The 19,275-nt window shown below is 37.5% G+C and overlaps 3 protein-coding genes across 3 annotated transcripts; 1 reads left to right on the top strand and 2 right to left on the bottom strand.

The window, feature by feature from the left end:
* Positions 1-4,483: 4,483 nt before the first annotated feature.
* Positions 4,484-7,339, bottom strand: LOC130724829 (uncharacterized). The gene is made up of 3 exons (XM_057576100.1): positions 6,502-7,339; positions 5,729-6,375; positions 4,484-5,401 (listed from the first exon to the last, which is right to left on the bottom strand). The coding sequence occupies exons 1-3, from the start codon at positions 7,337-7,339 to the stop codon at positions 4,484-4,486; spliced, it is 2,403 nt and encodes an 800-aa protein (XP_057432083.1).
* Positions 7,340-7,826: 487 nt separating this feature from the next.
* LOC130724828 (uncharacterized) lies at positions 7,827-9,458 on the bottom strand. Its single transcript, XM_057576099.1, has one exon. The coding sequence runs from the start codon at positions 9,456-9,458 to the stop codon at positions 7,827-7,829; it is 1,632 nt and encodes a 543-aa protein (XP_057432082.1).
* Positions 9,459-16,481: 7,023 nt separating this feature from the next.
* On the top strand, positions 16,482-19,067 carry LOC130723302 (expansin-A10-like). The gene is made up of 3 exons (XM_057574297.1): positions 16,482-16,721; positions 17,410-17,722; positions 18,425-19,067. Exons 1-3 carry the CDS (start codon positions 16,574-16,576, stop codon positions 18,726-18,728), a joined length of 765 nt encoding a protein of 254 aa, XP_057430280.1. The 5' UTR covers positions 16,482-16,573; the 3' UTR covers positions 18,729-19,067.
* The last annotated feature ends 208 nt before the right edge of the window (positions 19,068-19,275 follow it).

Raw genomic sequence — 19,275 nt, 5'->3', positions numbered from 1 at the left:
GTGGTGGGTGTATTGAAGGAGGGTTTTTATTAATTTGTGTTGCTGTTGTGGGGATAGTGGATTGGCTTGGGATTTTTCGCTGAGGCACAATCAATTAGAATTTTTATGGGTTTCTTCTAAAGTGCCATTTAAAATCTGCAACCAGCATTGAAGTTGCAAGTGTAGCAAAGCAGAGCAAATGTGTCTGTGTCATATTATAGGATCTGGATTGAATTGAATTGATGATATCATCTATTGTGGTGGTAAATCTGCACCTGTATTCATTTTTAACATAATTTTTGGCTTTCAATGATTTCCTCATACATGAATTCTTTGGTTGCACTCATAATTACTACAGGTGAAGAGTTCCTGAGTTGGTGAAGATTAAAATGAACTCTCTTAGTCTAGTTTGTCGTGATGTCTGTGATTTAAAATGCTTCCAAAGTTAAACCTGTTGAACCAGCATGCTTTAGTTTGCTTAATGTTTTTTTATGTGGTGTTATTATACAATAATTGAGGCAAAAGTGGCTTAGCTACCATGTACCTACATATCTCTCAACTCTCATGAAATGGTGGTAATCGCAGTGAGACTGCAGTTTGAACACCCCCACCTCACCCTCCCTTTGAGACTGCAGTTTGATCATTTGATATTGTGAAATCCATTTGTTATGACATACTTTGTAGTTTGTAGCTCAAGATTGTGATTTTGAAGACTAAGTGGAATTCAATATTGTGATTTTTACCGATGTGTTTATTTAAAAATTTTGAACCTCCTGACCCTGGGGTCCTGGATCCGCCACTGCACACCCAATCTCCTAACCATGAGATTGTGAATTTGAGTTTTACTCATTTGAATGTAACACATTTTGTGACCAACTATTTACGGTTTAGTATATGTACCTGAAGCTGAAATAAGTTGTTGCTGACGTAAATACCTGATTTAAAAAAATTGGATACGGATACATATGTCCCAGAGAAGATCCGAACCTGCCAAAGGGAGCACATTTCTTCTAGGAAGGGACAAAAATTGGATTTTTTGAGAAGAAAATAAAATATTACAAAAGGTCGCAAAATTAAGGAGATTCTTTTTCAAGTTCATGCACATACTAGTTAACAGTATGCGGAAAATAAGTGTATCGTATATGATTGATTTTGTGAAAAAAAAAAAAATGATTGATCGGTTCATAATACATCTTATAAAGAAGAAAAAGGGGAAAGTGACATGGATTAAGATTTAAGAGAAAGCCTAACTACTGAAATTTTGCATGTGCCTCTAACATGGTAGGGGCCAGTATAATTTTATCAGCTTCTGTGGACTTACTCTCTTTTTTTCAAGTTGGGAATGAGATATGACCAATATGTTAGGATGGCTTCTCTTTAATCCATTTTAAGGTACACTTTAATAATAGATCATGCTAGTAAAACTTTTTTTAATGTTTTCTTTTCAAAACTTTTAATTATCGATTGAAATTCATGTGGAGTCCACTAAAAAATGAGATTCAGTCTCTCATTTATGGTTACTGGTTAAAGTTCTAATTTGTTCATATTCATTCAAAATCTTGGCTAAATGATACTCTTGATCTTCTGTGGTGGTGCACGGTCCTAAATTAAGGATCTTCTAGTACGACGATGTAACATTGATACGGCGGGGGGGGGATTACCTACAAATGCACTCTAATATACTCAATTCATATGAGAGTGTTGAGAAAAACTTAGAATCATAAAATAATAATGAGTTAGCAAAATGAGCATTGCTTATCTAAATGAATGATTATTAATTAGATTTGTGTTTATAGGCATGATGAGACATATACCTGAGACGATGTGGCTTTGTGAAATCTTCAAGTATGATTTTTGAGATAATGACTGCTCGTAGACAATCTTACAATTATTTTATAAGTGTGTCGACTTAAATCTCTTCAATTGACTAGTGAGCGAGATAAAAACTTGTTCTTAATTGTTCTGGTTGATCAACTTAGTGTTTACTTAATTGTGGAACATTCAGATTATCGCGGATAATCATACATGCTCGCGTGAATGGAAGGCATTATGTTTTGTTTCACTTATTCAGGAGTTCATTAATTGAAATAAAAGAAAACACGAGAGGAATAGATTTTTGCAGTTTTGCTGCTTGCTCATGAGTGTTAAGTATGCATGTGAGGTCAATTCACTTCTCTATTATGCTGATCATAGAAAGTGGTCACCATTAAAAGATTATGAAAATAAATTGACTATGAGGAGTTGTGATCACACAAGCCGGTGAGAAGCTATTTTCTCTTTTATTTGTTTTGAATGGAAATGCGACACTTATTGAAGCATCATGTTTTGCAATAGTTGCTTGTACAGTGTACATTATCTAAATCAATGTCATTTAGAGTACGAAAATGTTATTCAGACATTTAATTTTTATTAACATTCGACCAACACATGCTTTAATTGGGTTTTTAACCGACACAAATGTTTACGTCGAATTTATGTTGAAACATATGACAATTGAACGACAACCAAATGCCCACATATAATTACTCTTCATAGCAATAGTAAGAAGAACTATATGCGCTTGAGCTGTATTTCAAAATATGTTATCACCTTAGAGATGGCTTGCAGTCAGGAGAATTTTGAGTTTTATGCGGTTTGATGTGAACGACTATGATTTTTGAGGAGCTTGATGTCCGGTGTGGCTGAAGCACTTGCTACATAATTCTCCTCTAGTCGTGTGTGCTACATTGTGGTGGGCCTAACACGCTAGAAACTATATGCGCATGGAGAACTTGAGTTTTAGTGACTAGAGTTTAACAGTTAACATCACAGTCATGACTTTTGATATTGTGCGAGATTTTCCTTCTGTGAGCGTCGCGATTCAGAGGCAACTAGGTTGGTGCAGTGGTGTGTTTCATTTTGTGATTGTGTGGTGTTGAATGTTGATGGGAGTGTGCTTGGTATTTCGTGAAGAGGGGCTTTGGTGGTTATTTGCATAACACTGATGGTGGTTTGCTGGTGGGTTTCTTTGGCTATCTTGATGACCAGGACATCCTCCATCTTGAGCTTTTAGCTATCTTTCATGGGTATAACGAAGCATGGGGGCTTGATTTGCGAGTAGTTGAATGCCAGATTTACTCCATGGAAGCTTTTTCTTTGGTGTGATGTGTGCCATCTTAATGTCACTATTATGCTTCGCTTATTTGGAATATCATTGATCTCTTGGAGCGGTTTGGGAGGGTGGAGGTAAAGCACACAGTGCACGAAGGTAACATGTGTGTTGGTTTTTTGGCCAAGCATGTTACTTGTGAGGGAGATTCATTAGTTTCTATTTCGACCCCCTCTTGACTTGATGGATGACCCTCTTGCTGCTTGCAGATCCTATGCGAACCTCATCTTGTGAGGTGTTAGCTGGGGTCTCGCCCGTCTTTTCTTTGTTTTTCGCTTTTCTATTTTCTTTATCTTTTACTAGTAAAAAAATGTTTCGTGTTTCTAGCTTTTATTTTATTTTATTATTTATCATCATATTAACTTTTAAACGTGCTGGCAGAGTTGAATTACACGTACATCAAATTAGAGTTTGCATGATTTTGAAAAAAATTAGAGAGACCAAAATACTCCAACGCTAATTCATAATGATTTGAGGACATACGGTTTGCGCAGCATGCAAGGGACATATGTAGAGTGTGGTGAATTTTGACCGCCACAGTCTATAGAGTATAAAAAAATAGATTTGGTAGTTTTGAAATGCTACAATAACCATTAGAAAATTGCACGTTTTAGTTTGGTTATAATCTTTTTTTTTGGTACATGGGAAAAAGAAACAACGACAAAACGAAACAAAACAACAAAGAAAACTAGCCACACCCCACAAGAGGGGTAATCTCAGCAGGAGGAGTAGTCCAAGAAGAGTAATCAACTCTAAGTCTATACCCCATCTTCGCTAATGCGTCCGCGGGCACATTCCTTTCACGGGGAACAGGATGAAGGGACACTTCCCACTCCTGGTTGAGTAAGCTCCTTGTCTCGGCTAAGTATGCTGCATAAGAGTATAAGTTCAGGGATCTAGTACCCGATAGAGCCTGCACTACTTCCAAGCAATTAGAGTGCACCATGAGCTTACGAACGCCTCGCGTCCATGCCAAATTCAGACCCCTAATGATGGCAAGAAGTTCCGCCAAAAAAACCTCCCCAACACCTTCACAACTGGCAAAACCATCAATCCATTTACCGGTATGATCACTGAGGAAACCACCACAACTCATAACCGATGAGGGACGATGAAAGCTTCCATCTACATGCAGTGCTATATAACCTGAAGGTGGCACATCAAAACCAGGAGATGTGCGCGGCACCACGTCGACATCGGTCCAATAAGCAGGGTCCGGTATAGTGCTCGTAATCTGACGCTGAACTTGGTGCATAGTCCAAACTTCATCACTTAGAACCATATTATTTCTTCTACGCCAAACCCACCATAAAATATGGACTAATTTTTCAGCGTCCGAATAGTTCACCATATCCTCTAGCCACTTCCAAAAGTCTGTTTCAAAGAAAGAGTATAGAAAGCGCACCCTGACCTTAACCAGATCTCCTTAGAATGGGGACAATCTCGGAGGCAATGTAAGCCATCCTCCAACGGATGAGAGCAACGGGTGCACGCTGGGCTCGATGCTAACTGACAAGTAAACCTGCGAGCATTATGAAGACAAAGCCACAAAAAGAATTTATACTTTTCCGGGATCTGCAGTTTCCAGATTCTAGACCAAACCCGCTGATCAGAGCCTTCATGTGACTGGTCCCTAAGCCAGGAGTAGCAAGATGCCACTGTGTAAAGGCCATCAGGACGGTGCTGCCACCTCCAAGCATCAGGGAACGGTACTCCTGTGGGCCCTGCAATTTGATTCAAGTGATCCAAAATTTTCTGCGGGATAATTGTCCATAGCTTGTTCCATTGCCAACCAGTATTCCAAATGTCTTTCAACTTCAACTCCACATCACTTATATGGACATATGGTACATAATGGCAAAGAGCACCAATGCCAGCCCAATCATTATACCAAAGAGAGGAATCCCCATGCTGCAGGAGGAAGGAAAACCCGTGTTTTAAAACATCACGAGCACGAATAATACTACGCCAAGCGAAAGAGACATTACCCTTAATCTTATAATCAAAGAAATTCGTCTCCTTCAAGTAGATGCTCTTGAACTGCTGAACCCATAGACAGGAAGGCTCATGTAACATCTTCCAAACCAGTTTGCCAAGTAGCGCAATGTTTCCCATCCTAGCCTCCCGAACCCCTAACCCACCTTGACTCTTCACGTTCGTCACCGTACCCCACTTCACCAGATGCCAGCCTTTCTTAGAGGGGTTGGAACTCCAGATAAATTTTCTGTTTATTTGGTCCATTCGATCACACACAGAGGTAGGCAACCAAGCCACCTGCATGTCATAAACAGGAAGAGAACTTAAAACAGATTTCACTAAACATACTTTTCCAGCTTTATTTAGCATCTTCATCTTCCATGAAGAGAGACGACGGTCTATCCTTTCAAGCACATACTGGAAGTGGCTCCGACTACTACGTTCCATCTTCAATTTCACACCTAAATACTTTCCCAAGTTTGAAGTGCCACGGATGGAGGAGATGGCGGTAAAGGCTTGACGCCTTACACTCGTTACCTTTGAGGAGCAATACATTCTGGATTTATCACGGTTAACTCGTAACCCAGAAGCTAGGGCAAAGTCCTTAAGAGCCTAGGATATGACCTGAACCTGGGTTGAAGAGGCGTGCGCAAAGAGAACAATGTCATATGCGAAGAGAAGGTGTGACAACCTCGTGCTGTTTCTAGCAAGGTGAATAGGCTTCCAAAGTCCTTGCTGAACAAGCTCATGAATATGCAAAGACAAGATCTCCATACATAGCAAGAAAAGATAAGGGGACATCGGATCTCCTTGGCGAAGTCCTCGAGATGGCGCAAAACTATCCAAGCGAGTCCCATTCCAAAGGATGCTAAGCTTTGAATTTGTAGCAATCCACATGATAAGCTTCACCGTGGCACTTGAGAAACCAAACTGCTCCAGGGTACGCTTAAGGAACTCCCAACTAATGTTGTCATATGCCTTCTCCAAATCACTTTTCATAGCTAGTGCGCCCTTCTTAAGTTTGGTCTTCTTCATGTAGTGGATCGCCTCTTGTGCTAGAAGAATATTATCAGCGGAGCTCCTTCCCGGAATAAAACTACCCTGCAGGGGGCCAATTAAATCACCAAGATAGGGCCTAATACGACCCACCAACACCTTTGTGATGATTTTGTAAATCACCGTACACAAGCTGATCGGTCGGAACTCCTTTAGGTGCTTGGGAAAATCCACCTTAGGAATTAACACCACCAGCGAGTCCAGTATTCCTTGATCTGAATAACCATTCACGAAAGCATCCGCTACAAACCTCTAAACATCATCCCCTATAAGGGACCAGTAGTGCTTGAAGAAAAACGGCTGAAAGCCATCCGACCCAGGGGCTTTGAACGATTTCATACCAAACGCGGCAAGGCGCACTTCCTCCTTGGTTACCGGCTCCAAAAGTGCTTCTACCCCTTCCATCCTTAACCTAGGGAGACTTTGGAGATTGATAGCTTCTGGGTCCGAAATTGCTGGAGACGCAAACTGACCCTGGAAAAAACTCTGTGCTGCATCCACAAGCTTTACCTGCTCCGTCGACCATGTCCCATCCGGCAGTACCAGGCCATGTATTTTATTTCTTTTCCTTCTAATCACAGTTTGAGCGTGGAAAAAACGTGTATTCCGGTCACCAAAACGAACCCATTGCTCCCGAGATTTTTGGTACCATAGCAACTCCTCCTGGTAGAGAATGGTCCCATACTCTTGTTGTAGGTCTTTCTCCAAACGCAAGAGGCTGCTTGTCTCCCCTTCCTCAATGGCACGTTGGACCCCTTTGAGCCTATTCTCACAGGTGCGCTTGCGTTGGAAGATATTCCCAAAAATGTTTTTGTTAAAATCTGTGGCCCTTTGCTGAACATGCTCCAGTCGGGACAAAATCCTACCGTCACCCTGATTCCAGCCATTTTCAATAACTTCCTGAAATAGGGGGTGTGAGGCCCATGCTGCGAGAAAACGAAACGGCCTCTTGCCTCTGGTATCATCGAAGCCACCACAACGGAGAAGAAGTGGGCAGTGGTCCGAGTGTATGCGTGGGAGATTCTCTATCACAGCTTCGGGAAACAGGTGTCGCCACTCAACATCATCTAAAGCCCTGTCAAGCCTTTTGGAAGTGGATTGGCCCAAATCTGTTCGACGAAACCAAGTATATTTACTTCCAATAGCGCCAAGATCCAGCAATTCACACCTTTCCACCATAGCCAGAAACCTTTGTGAACATTGTAGACAGAATTGTCCTCCCTTAACCTCTGAGGGGTACATGATTTCATTGAAATCTCCAATTAGCAACCAAGGAAGCATAATAGTTTGACGAAGTTGCACTGCACACCCAAGAGGATTCCAAGCCCACAATCTGAACAGTAACAACTTGACTATGAACATCCAGAACTGATATAGTAAAATTTCGCCCTTTAGCACCCATGATCCAAATGCCTCCGGCAAAACCTGTTGCTTCTGCTAATCCACACTCCTCATAGCTCAATTGGTCCCAAAACGCAGCTGCCTTAGAAAACGGACAGTGAGTCTCTACCACTATAAATATTTCTGGTCGAAACTTATCTACTAAGTCTCGTACCACACGCCTCCCACGGACGTTTACCGCCCCACGCACATTCCAACAAACTAATTTAGTTTCTAGGAAATCCATAAACAACATATTTAATGAGGGGGCGGTACGCCACATAAATCACGTTGGTGCTGTGATATTCTGCTGCTGCACATCCTCTGCAAGTTCCTTAAGAGGCTCAGTGTACTCCATATCCTGTTCCACGTCAGTATCCACAAACCTATAGTGATTCCCTGCGATATGGTCAACGTTCATCATTATTGGTCTTTCCTGCTCCAGGGTTTCCTTCTGTTTTACAGGTTCCATTGCAGAAGAAGTGTTTGCTGGGATGGAGGAGCTTCCTACTGTTATATTGGGTGCCCTAGGGGGTTCCTTCTCTTTGAAATTGACTTGGGGTGAGGCTCTCAACCTTTTCTTCCCCTGTGATTCATTCATATAACTGTCGGCAGTGGATTTCCCCTGGCTCGAGTACTTATGTGCCAGCCTGTTATCTCTCTCTTTGATCTTTCTCGCTGCGAGGGCTCCACCAAGGATGGGGTCTTTACTTATCCCTCGAATTTTGGAATTTGTTCTATCTGGTACTTTTGTGGGCCCCTGTGTTTTCGAGGGTTGCGATTTAGGGCGAGCTTTTCTCCGTGTCACTGTTAACCACGTGCCATGCATATCAGGAGTATCTTCCACAGAATCCCCCATAATGGAACCTCTTTTAAGATCCCCATGATTTGCAATTGTTTCCTTAACTGGAGTAGCAGTTATCGCCTCAGAATTCACCGCCACATGAGGCGGAGTTAATGCATTGTTCGACACCTCACCCTGGCTTTGTGCCACGCCAGCCCTACCCACTATTGCCTCTGATTGCTGCATATCTTCTGTCGCCGCCGCTTCACTCCCCACAGGCGCCGCCGTGTTCTCGGTTGAAATAGCTCCCTGCAAGGGTGTGGGAGCTTTAGTGCATTGCCGTAACAGATGGCCATAACAACCACACTTGGAGCACAGAAGGTGTAATCCTTCATATTCAACCTTATACCAATGACCCCGGAACCAGACACAACCAACCACCGGTAGGTTCAGATCAATCTCGACACATACCCTGGCAAACTTCCCTCTGGAGATATTCAACGTTGTGAGGTCCACCTTAATAGGTTTCCCTACAGCAGCCGCCAGCGCCTTGAGGATACGCTTGTCATACAATGCTACACTCAAACTTGGGAACCTGATCCAGACACATGTTGTTTCCTCTTTTGCTTCAGATGCTATGAACTCTGGTGTCCATGGCTGCATACACAAATAATGATCAAACATGAGCCAGGGTCCTCCCTCCACTGCCTGCTGTCTATCTGCTTCAATATCAAAATTGACCATGAAGTATCCATGTCCAATATCTAGCACATCCATACCCCCACGAGGGCGCCACAGTGCTTTTAGTCGATCCCTCATGGCCATGTACCCCACTGTCTTACCGAGCAACTTGACCACAATGGTGTCTTTCCATGGTGCACAGACACTCTGGAACACATCCTCATTGATATAGCAGCGGGGAAGGAGACGGTTCCCCCCATCATGCACTATCGTGAACAAACCTTCATCGCGCAAGTCAACATCCGCTCCGACGACACCAACTGCCTTTGTACCCACAAGTTTGTCCCTAAACGAGACTGATTGGATACCTCCTCTTTGATCTTTATCCGGTGGCTCTTTTGTGCCGCCGCCGCTTCCTTGAGAGAACACGAACGCTGCCGCCGCTGGTTCCATATATCCACTTTAATTATCAGTCTGTTTGGTTATAGTTTTTAAAAATTATATTTGTCTTTAAATACTTAAAATTTTAAAAATCTCTTTGTTTTCAAAACCTGTTTTCAATTTCAGTTTTAAAATCTAAAATACCAGAACAACTAAAAAACGTTTTATTTTTCAATTTTTAGTTTTCAACTTACAAATTTTTTAAATATTGGAAAATATTTAATTCAAACTGTTTATTTTTCTTGAAACATATTTCAAATACAGAAACAGTTTTTAAATACAGTTTTCAAAAAATTAATAAAAAATTCTCTAACTCTTCTATTTAGTTATACTTCACTTATATCTAGTTTATATTGCTTAAATGAAAAATCCAAACAAATGAACTCAAGCTCAAATAGTTAAAAGTTATTTTGTGTTAAAAAAAATGAATTAACATAAAGCTCAAAACATTTTTTTATTTTGTTCTTACACATGGAAATGATTTGTTTTTACTATGAACAATGCTAACATCTTATCGACACAGTAAGGTTTCTAACAGCAAAAAATTTACGGAGTTATGCAAATAATATTTCTGGTAGTTTGAGATTGCATGTGATACCTCCAAAAATGTATTTTTATGTTTTTTCTTATAATTCCGCAAGCCATTGAAGTAAAAAATCGTCATCTATCTATATACTTTAGAAAAGATGAAGGCTGTGAGCCCCACCTCCATGACTTGGCACTTCAAGATTTACTCTCCAACACCCCCCCTCTTTACATGACAAGTGTCACCTTCTGATTGTTTTGGACCAAATTAATAGAGGCCCAATTTAATTTCAGTTTTTAAATGGAGGCCCAATAATCAAATCTTAATGATTTTGTTTTTATGGTTTATGACTCACAATTTATTGCATTCACACGATAAACTTAACGAGGAGGGGTTTACATCATCAACAATTTATTATTTCCATTAATCAGCAAATAATTCCAGCTCTGTGTAAGCATGGAAAATTCGAATTATTTGACTTCTTTTGCAACCAATAAAAACTGAATAATTTTCCTAATATGTTTTAAATGAAATTGAATGCAAAATGTGTAAATGCATTGACCAAATCATTATTACAATAAAATTAAGTAGTTTACGCATAACATTGAATTAAAAAATTGAAGGCATATTGTGTAAAGAGAATAATTTAATTGACCAAAACGCCGAGATGCTAATCATATTTAAATCATTCCTTATTTAAAATGATGAAATTAATGATAATTACATGGTAAATTTGAATTCTGTCAAATATACACCACAATAAAATTAAGTGGTGTACGCATAACATTGAATAAAAAAATGAAGGCATATTGTGTAAAGACTTTAATTTCATTGACCAAAATGCCGAGATGCTATTCATATTTAAATCATTTCTTATTTAAAATGGTGGAATTAATGATAATTATATGGAAAATTTGAATTCTGTCAAATATACACCAAATGCTATGTGTTTAATCGTGACAAGCAAAAGTCAAGAATGAATATGAACCTTCAATTCCGCATATAATTATTTTTTCGTTACAAACTAATCTCTTCGTTACTTTTTTTTTCCTTTTTTAAGATGATTATACCAGTAACCCTAATTCTCAAATTCCTATATAAATCACCTCATGGTATTATTCAATTTCATAATTTTTTCCCACCAACTATTAGTTTTGAGATATACTTTGTTCGAATGGTAATCGACGATCTCGCCACCATCGATGTGGCTTAGTCCGAGCTTATATGGATCCAAGCTTCCATTTTTCATGGACATGATTCTTATGGATGACAAGGTAAATCACTTTTCACATAAACATCATGTTTTACGTCCTTTTTTGCTTAATCTATAAATCTCTTATGTTCTCATTTTAATGAATTTCAGGGTTGTAAGATTTATGCGACCGTTAGGAAGACTCTGATATACCGATTCCAATCTTTACTAAGAAATCTTCAATTTGGAAAGTCAACATGACAATTGAAAATAAAAAAGTTGGGTACCTGCAACTTAAAGATGAAATCATTGAGTGTTTACTCCTATGGTTTAAAAATTAATTTGAAGTAAATTTCCCATAAGTTATGGCCACAGATATGTAATAGAATTAGTTTATTGTGTAGAGATTTCGGATCCCTCACAATATATGACCATAGTTATAGGTCAGAATTCACTCCATTTATGTAACGGTTTTTTACTTTTTAATTAGGGAATCAATTAGAAATTTGATATCAAAAAATATATAAAATCCACGGTGGTAGGCGGCATTGTGCATTCACCTACACCACAAAACGTTAAGAAGGTAGGTTCTGTTGAGGTCAGGGAAAAGAGAAAAGCAATATTATCAAATAGAAGAAATTGTGGTACCTCATCAAGTTCATACACCTCCTTCAATTTCAAGAAAATTTTTCTCAAGTACTGCAAAGATCTCTTCAAAACACCACTTCCAACAAGTCAATAGCAGTGCAAAAAAACCAAGGGCTAAAGCATGTCAACCCCTTTCAAAAGATGAATATTCTAAATGGGGGTAAGAAAAACTTTGTTGAGGCAGTAAGATATTTAGTTGAGGAAGTTGACATTAATGAAAAAAATTAGGGTAAAGTCATTCTACTGAATCCCCATATTCTGGTCCAGCGCATTGACATTTCATGGAATACTCGATATATGTTTCTTAGCAAAGAGTTGGGTGCACCCAGAGATAGTGTTGTGAAAATGGTCAAAAAAACACCCTCAGCTTCTACATTACAGCATAGATGATGGATTATTCCCTAGAATAAATTTCCTAAGGAGCATAGGAATGAAAAATCCAGATATCTTGAAAGTCTTGACTAGCCTTACACTGTATTATTCATGTAATTGGAGTCCTAACAAAAAAAAATCAATATTTCTCATTTAATTTTATTTTCTAATATAATTTATTTGCCTTATTTCATTTAATTTCCTTCAGATCTTCGTATAGAGGATGAAGAATTACAGAACTTATGTTTGATTGAGATTGAAAAAATATTGCAAGGCAATGAAAGGTCACTCAAGGAATTTCCATGTTTACCATACCCTAAATTTTCAGAAATTCATAATTTTGAAAATAGATTCGTTGCAGATGAGTTGAATTATAATAGGGATGAAATGGTAAAGATTCATGATGAATTGGTCAGTTCTCTTACTTCAGAGCAAAAGATTGTTTATAAGAATGTTTTGGATGTTGTTTTGTCTGATAACAGCGGATTCTTTTTCTATATGGTTTTGGAGGAACGGGAAAAACATTTGTTTGGAATACATTATCTGCTGCTTTGCGTTCAAGGGGCCTTATCGTCTTAAATGTCGCATCTAGCGGAATTGCATCGCTATTGTTACCTGGAGGTGGAACTGCTTATTCAAGGTTTTCTATTCTTATTTCAATAAATGAGATATCAACCTGTAATCTTTGTCACGGTTCCCCAAAAGCTGAGTTATTGAAAAAAGTAAGTCTTATTATTTGGGATGAGGCACCTATGTTAAACAAACATTGCTTTGAAGCTTTAGACAGATCTCTTAATGACATTATGAAGACTCAGTTTACCCATGGTTATGACATTCCATTCGGAGGTAAAGTTGTGGTACTAGGAGGCGACTTTAGACAAATACTTCCAGTTATTTCCAAAGGAAGTCGTTCAGAAATTGTCGGTTCAGCTATCAATTCTTCATATTTGTGGAAGCATTGCAAGGTAATGAAGCTGACTATTAATATGAGATTGCAAAATGCTACATCAACTTCTTCAGCAGCAAAAATAAAAGAGTTTGCAGATTGGTTGCTTCAAGTGGGAGATGGTACAGTTAAAACGATTGATGAGGAAGAAACACTTATTGAGATTCCTCCAGATCTTCTTATTGAACAGTGTAAGGAACCGTTGCTTGAATTAGTTAATTTTGCATATCCAAAACTTGCAAATAATTTGCAAAAAAATTCATTCTTTCAAGAAAGAGCGATCATTGCACCAACACTTGAATGTGTAGAGGAAATCAACAACTTTATGTTAGCAATGATTCCTGGTGATGAAACAGAATATTTGAGTTGTGATACTCCGTGCAAGTCAGACGAAGATTCGGGTGTCAATGCAGAATGGTTTACATCTGAATTCCTAAATGATTTCAAATGCTCTGGAATTCCAAACCATGCAATTAAACTGAAAGCCGGTGTCCCTATCATGCTCATTTGAAACATAGACCAAACTGCAAGGTTGTGTAATGGCACTCGAATGATAGTCAATGTTTTGACTAAATATATAATTGTTACTACTGTTTTGAATGGAAACAATATGGGTGAAACAACATTTATTTCAAGGATGAGCTTAACTCCATCTAATTCTGACATCCCATTCAAATTCCAGCGCAAACAATTCCCTGTTGCTCTATGTTTTGCAATGACTATAAATAAAAGTCATGAGGAATCTTTATCTCATGTTGGACTGTATTTGTCAAGACCTGTCTTTACTCACGGGCAGTTATATGTTGCACTTTCTAGAGTTAAATCTAGAAAAGGGTTGAAGATGCTCATCATAGATGACGAAGGAGTTGTAACTAACTACACGCAACGTAGTGTATCAAGAAGTCTTCGATAATATTTGACATGTAAGTGTTTATTTATCTTACATTTAAATTCAATTTCAATGGTAGAAATATAAAAACTGATATAGTTAATCTCTTTATTGTTTTACAGCATAAAAAGATATCAAGCAAGTTATTGATCATCTAATTTGAAGGTGTATAGACGTTTCTATAAGGTTAGCTTACACTTTCAAATTATACACAGTTTATATTTGTATTAGTTACTGATTATTACACTAATAATTTTCCCTTCCTTTCTATGTTATATAGCACAAATATGCTTGATTGACAACAAGCTCGGTTATGAAGTCTTTATCATTAACCATGGACTACAATTTCGAATAAGGGTTCATGTTGCTGTCATTGTTATTTTTATCTTATTTCAATTTCCATGTAATGCATTACTTAAAATGTGTTTTTTATTTCTATTCAAGTGTAGTCCATGTGAGGTATCTACAACCTCATTGAATAAATATATTTACTATGGTAAATTCATTTACATGTTTGTAACATATGTTCTGTTCCATATCTTTTATATATACTTACTGAAAAGAGACTAAACTAAGTTAAAAACACATTACTACTGATTTATCTTTACAATAAAATTAAACAGCATCGCTTGATTCTGGTACAAACGGGGACCGATTAACAAAACTAATTCTCAAACAATTTTATTTTGCCTTCCGTGCACATTGTGTGGGTTTATGTCTAGTTCAATACCTAGTTTTAGGCCATTGCACTGCACGTGACCTAACACCCAACAAAGCCCTCAGCAAAGCTTTCAATAATGTCTGCCTCATCCCATGTGTATGTAACACCCATTTGATTCATCATTTCAGAATGAAAAATTATATGAAAAACAATAAATCAATAAATATACACAAGGAAACAACGAGCTGGAAGATAAAGAAGAATTGAGATCTTCACATATCGGCTCACATATCCTCCCCTTCAGATTCCTATTTTAGTTTAGTTTTCTTTCATACTGAAACATGATACTTGTCAAACATCTAATAGACAGAAATCAAGAATTTCGGGTCTCAAATATATTTATAAATTTCAAGAGACTAAATTTAATTTAACCATCTATAACAGCCAATGTTTTTAAGACAAATTGTCAGACCCTATGCAATGGTTTGGCCACATGGTTTTTGTGTGTCAAACAGAGAACCAATTAGTGGGTGTATTAATATATGCAACAACTAATTTGGAAATGATCTTCCACCCAATAAATAGCTCTCACAAATAATCTAATAAAAAAATTCTGAGTTGGCTGGACAGGGTAAAGTTGTTAGCATTCTTTATTTCACACACGAGGGTTACTTTTGTGTGTGTTACGTGTACGTGTATGAATCCCTTCTACTATGCACAGTTTGTCCAACCGTGTAGCAAGGCTGTTTCTATTAAATTATCCACCAACACTTCAATTATATTCAACAACTGAAAAAATTAATGACCATACTCTTGTAATCTTACCTACGTGGCACATTGTCAAACACATAGAAGATACAACTAACCTATAGTTTTTTCCTAGTGATATATGTTTGAGTTCTGTAAAAAAAAATAATGATTGAGTTTGAGTCATGTGTAATACAAATTTACTTGAGAATTGATCTTATTTGGATGTGAATGTTAAGATCTCAAATATGATCTCCTATTGTAGAGAATATATATGTTAGATTAAAAAAACAAATAAAAGATATTATACTTCTTATTATAGGCTTTGACATAACACGACATTCAATTGACATATATGTTTAACGACAGTTATCAATAGCGACTAAATATGAAATGTAAAAAAAAACATATCATCAGGGTTTTGATTTCTTTGTAATAAAACATGCAAAATTTTGTGGCAATTGATATAGGATTCCAAAATTGCCAGGATCATTTTGTTTTATAATACTATAAGCTACAATCTGCATATATTTGAAGATACTATATCCGCTGACACAATCTGAAAAGGGGAGCTGCATCATACAAATCTCCTTAGGACTAACTATTACAATTTTGCTCAAATAGAAAGAAAGATACTCCTCCATGTGCTAAGATACTGCATATAATCTCCTTAAGACCCTACCCATTTCAATTGAAAGTGCAATTTAGCTTTTCACTCTTTCATCACTGGGACACTTAACATCAAGCATTAGCTAATGGCACCCAAGCTCTTATCCAGTTATCCATTAGAAAGAAGGGAAAAATGATAAAAAATAAAACTAATGGCCATCAAATAATGTTGATATTGGAGTATTGGTCTATAAAGTTGGGAAGAAAAATAGTTGGGCATGCATGTGAAAGGACATGGCCCACAAGATTAGAGGTTGGGAACCATTACTAGAACAAAAGCATGTGCAATTGATTTGTCACTTGTTATGTGTCTTCAAGGGAGAAAAAAAAGCACGCTTATGTGCATGTTAGCAATGAAATGTTGCTTATAAATAGAGCCCCCCCCCCCTTGAAGCATAGGATCACAGAACAGAGCAAAGTGCACTTTCCCCTGTTTTTTCTACCCTGTTTTCATAGAGAGCAGAACTCAAGCTTCAAATGGCACTCCAAGAATTCTCCATTGTTCTTACAACTCTCATTGTTTTATTTATTGGCATGAACATGCAAGGTGCTGCAGCGGACTATGGCGGTTGGGAGAGTGCTCACGCCACTTTCTATGGTGGGGGTGATGCTTCTGGCACAATGGGTGAGTAATGACTAATGAGTTTAGCCTTTCAATTTGCTTTTCATTTTTTTTTACATTAGAGATGCATGCACTTTTAAGTAGGACATAGAATATGTGGATTGATGAAAATAAAAGTTCCCTTTTTCTGTCCCATTCTATTTCCCACTTACATGAGGATAACTTGATAAAGAATTGTAAAATGAATATAAAAGGGTTTTGTGCTTGAGATTTTACTAGTCTGGACTGTGATCATATACTTGCATATATATAACACACGTTTGGTGAGTTTAGCCTTTCAATTTCTTTTTAATTTTTTTTATTAGAGATACAGTACTTAAAGTAGGAGATGGAATATAATGGAGTCCTTTATATTGGCAAGTTGCAACACATTCAAAATTATATGTTTCAATAAACACACATATTTGAACGGATGAGTGCTAGCCGCAGTGATTAAAAGTAAATGTTTGAACCCTATAGGTTGATAGTTCAATTGATATGACCTGAATTTTTTAGGAGATATTTAACCTTCACCATAATCTAATCGGAATTGCGAGAGAAATTTAAAGAAAAAAAAATACACATTGGAATTTTTGTGTGCTCTAAATGATAAATATATGGTCATGTATAAAAGGTGTCAATTAGCAATGTTATTAGAGTAATTGTAGGAAATTGAGATAATGGGGTTGATTCTTTTGTTTTATATATGCAGGGGGTGCATGTGGATATGGAAATTTGTATAGCCAGGGCTATGGAACAGACACAGCAGCTCTAAGCACAGCTTTATTCAACAATGGCTTAAGCTGCGGGTCTTGCTATGAAATGAGATGTGACGATGACCCAAGATGGTGCAAGCCTGGCTCTATTATTGTTACTGCTACAAACTTCTGTCCACCAAACCCATCTTTGGCCAATAACAATGGTGGTTGGTGCAACCCTCCTCTGCAACACTTTGACATGGCTGAACCGGCCTTCCTGCAAATTGCACAATATAGGGCTGGAATTGTGCCTGTGGCCTTTAGAAGGTTAGTTAAACTATAAATTTGGCAAAGCTCTCAAGCAAGGGAATTATGGTTGCGGTTGCATATTTGAATCAGCTTAACTTTTCTCATAATTAATTATGACACCCGAAAACTACTCATAGAAACTTCTATCTAAATTTAATTTTGACTTGAAAAGCAATTGCAAAAGAATACAAACCTGTTTTCAAGCTTAAAGGTCCAATTAATTTCCATAAAGATATACAACTATGCTACCTAATTAACAAACTATTAAGTGAAGAGATACCTAAAAAAAGATCAAGTACTCCTTCTCTTTGTAGCACATGCTCTATTCATGACCATGACAAAATTGGTGGAGCTACTAGCTTCTACCAAACCTCAACTTCCAGCCTTGATATAAGATTTTCCTTGAGTTAAAGGATTTAAATAGCACACTTACTTTGTATTTATAAATTAGTTTGTGGGTAGGTCTCTTATGCGCTCAATAATTTAGACAGTAGTTCTGCCCGCATTTTATTGTTAATCACTAAAATGTTAATTTCCAAACTCACTACCATCTATCATGACATGTTAGTTATTACATTAAGTAATCACTTATTAGTTAATTATAAGAGAGTACGACAATCAGAGAGTCTGAAAAAGTTTTCTTTATTATCTATTCACTTTTCATTGATCTAACTACTTCTGAACAGAGTTTAATTTACTTTTATTTGGTGATGCTGGCAGGGTGCCTTGTGCAAAGAAGGGAGGAATAAGATTCACCATCAATGGCCACTCTTACTTTAACCTAGTTTTGATCACCAACGTTGGTGGTGCTGGGGATGTCCATTCAGCTTCCATCAAAGGATCAAGAAGTGGGTGGCAACCTATGTCAAGAAATTGGGGACAAAACTGGCAGAGCAACTCTTACCTCAATGGACAAGCCCTCTCATTCCAAGTCACAACCAGTGATGGTAGAACCGTGACAAGCATCAATGTGGCACCGGCCAATTGGCAATTTGGTCAAACCTTCCAAGGTGGTCAATTTTAATTAGATACTACAATGTGTGGGGTAGGTTGTAGTGAAGAAGTTTATATACTTCCCTCAATTTTATCAAAAAGAAGTTTATATACTTGTTAAGTTTGTCCATGGAAGACGCATATATGAAGGTTTCATAATAGGGATTGATTCTTGTAACTGTGATTCTGAAAGACCAGTGTTTTATTTTATTGGTCTGCATATAGTAGCTGAGGTGGTAGTATGGCACCCGCTGGTCACTTCACATGTGGAGGGTTTTATGTTATAATTTTGTGTATTGTGCTACTTTTCTTCAATTAGTATATTGACATTGATGAGAGAAATGTCATTTGAACAAATTTTGTTATTTCACATACCTCGTGAATAATGAGTGGTTAAGGGATTGATGATGTGATGTTATTTTATTGATTGCTAATGAATCAAGAATTAACTTTTCCTCATTCTTTTTCCCTCATTTTTTTTTTCTAATCTTATACTAATATACTATATATATTATTTTAGAAACCAAAAGTGATAACTCCGACGAGTGTTACCCCTTTACGATATTATTAATAGGTAG

The sequence above is a fragment of the Lotus japonicus genome, chromosome 6 (assembly GCF_012489685.1).
Source record: "Lotus japonicus ecotype B-129 chromosome 6, LjGifu_v1.2".
NCBI lineage: Eukaryota > Viridiplantae > Streptophyta > Magnoliopsida > Fabales > Fabaceae > Lotus > Lotus japonicus.
This window is presented reverse-complemented; position numbering and strand designations above follow the sequence as displayed.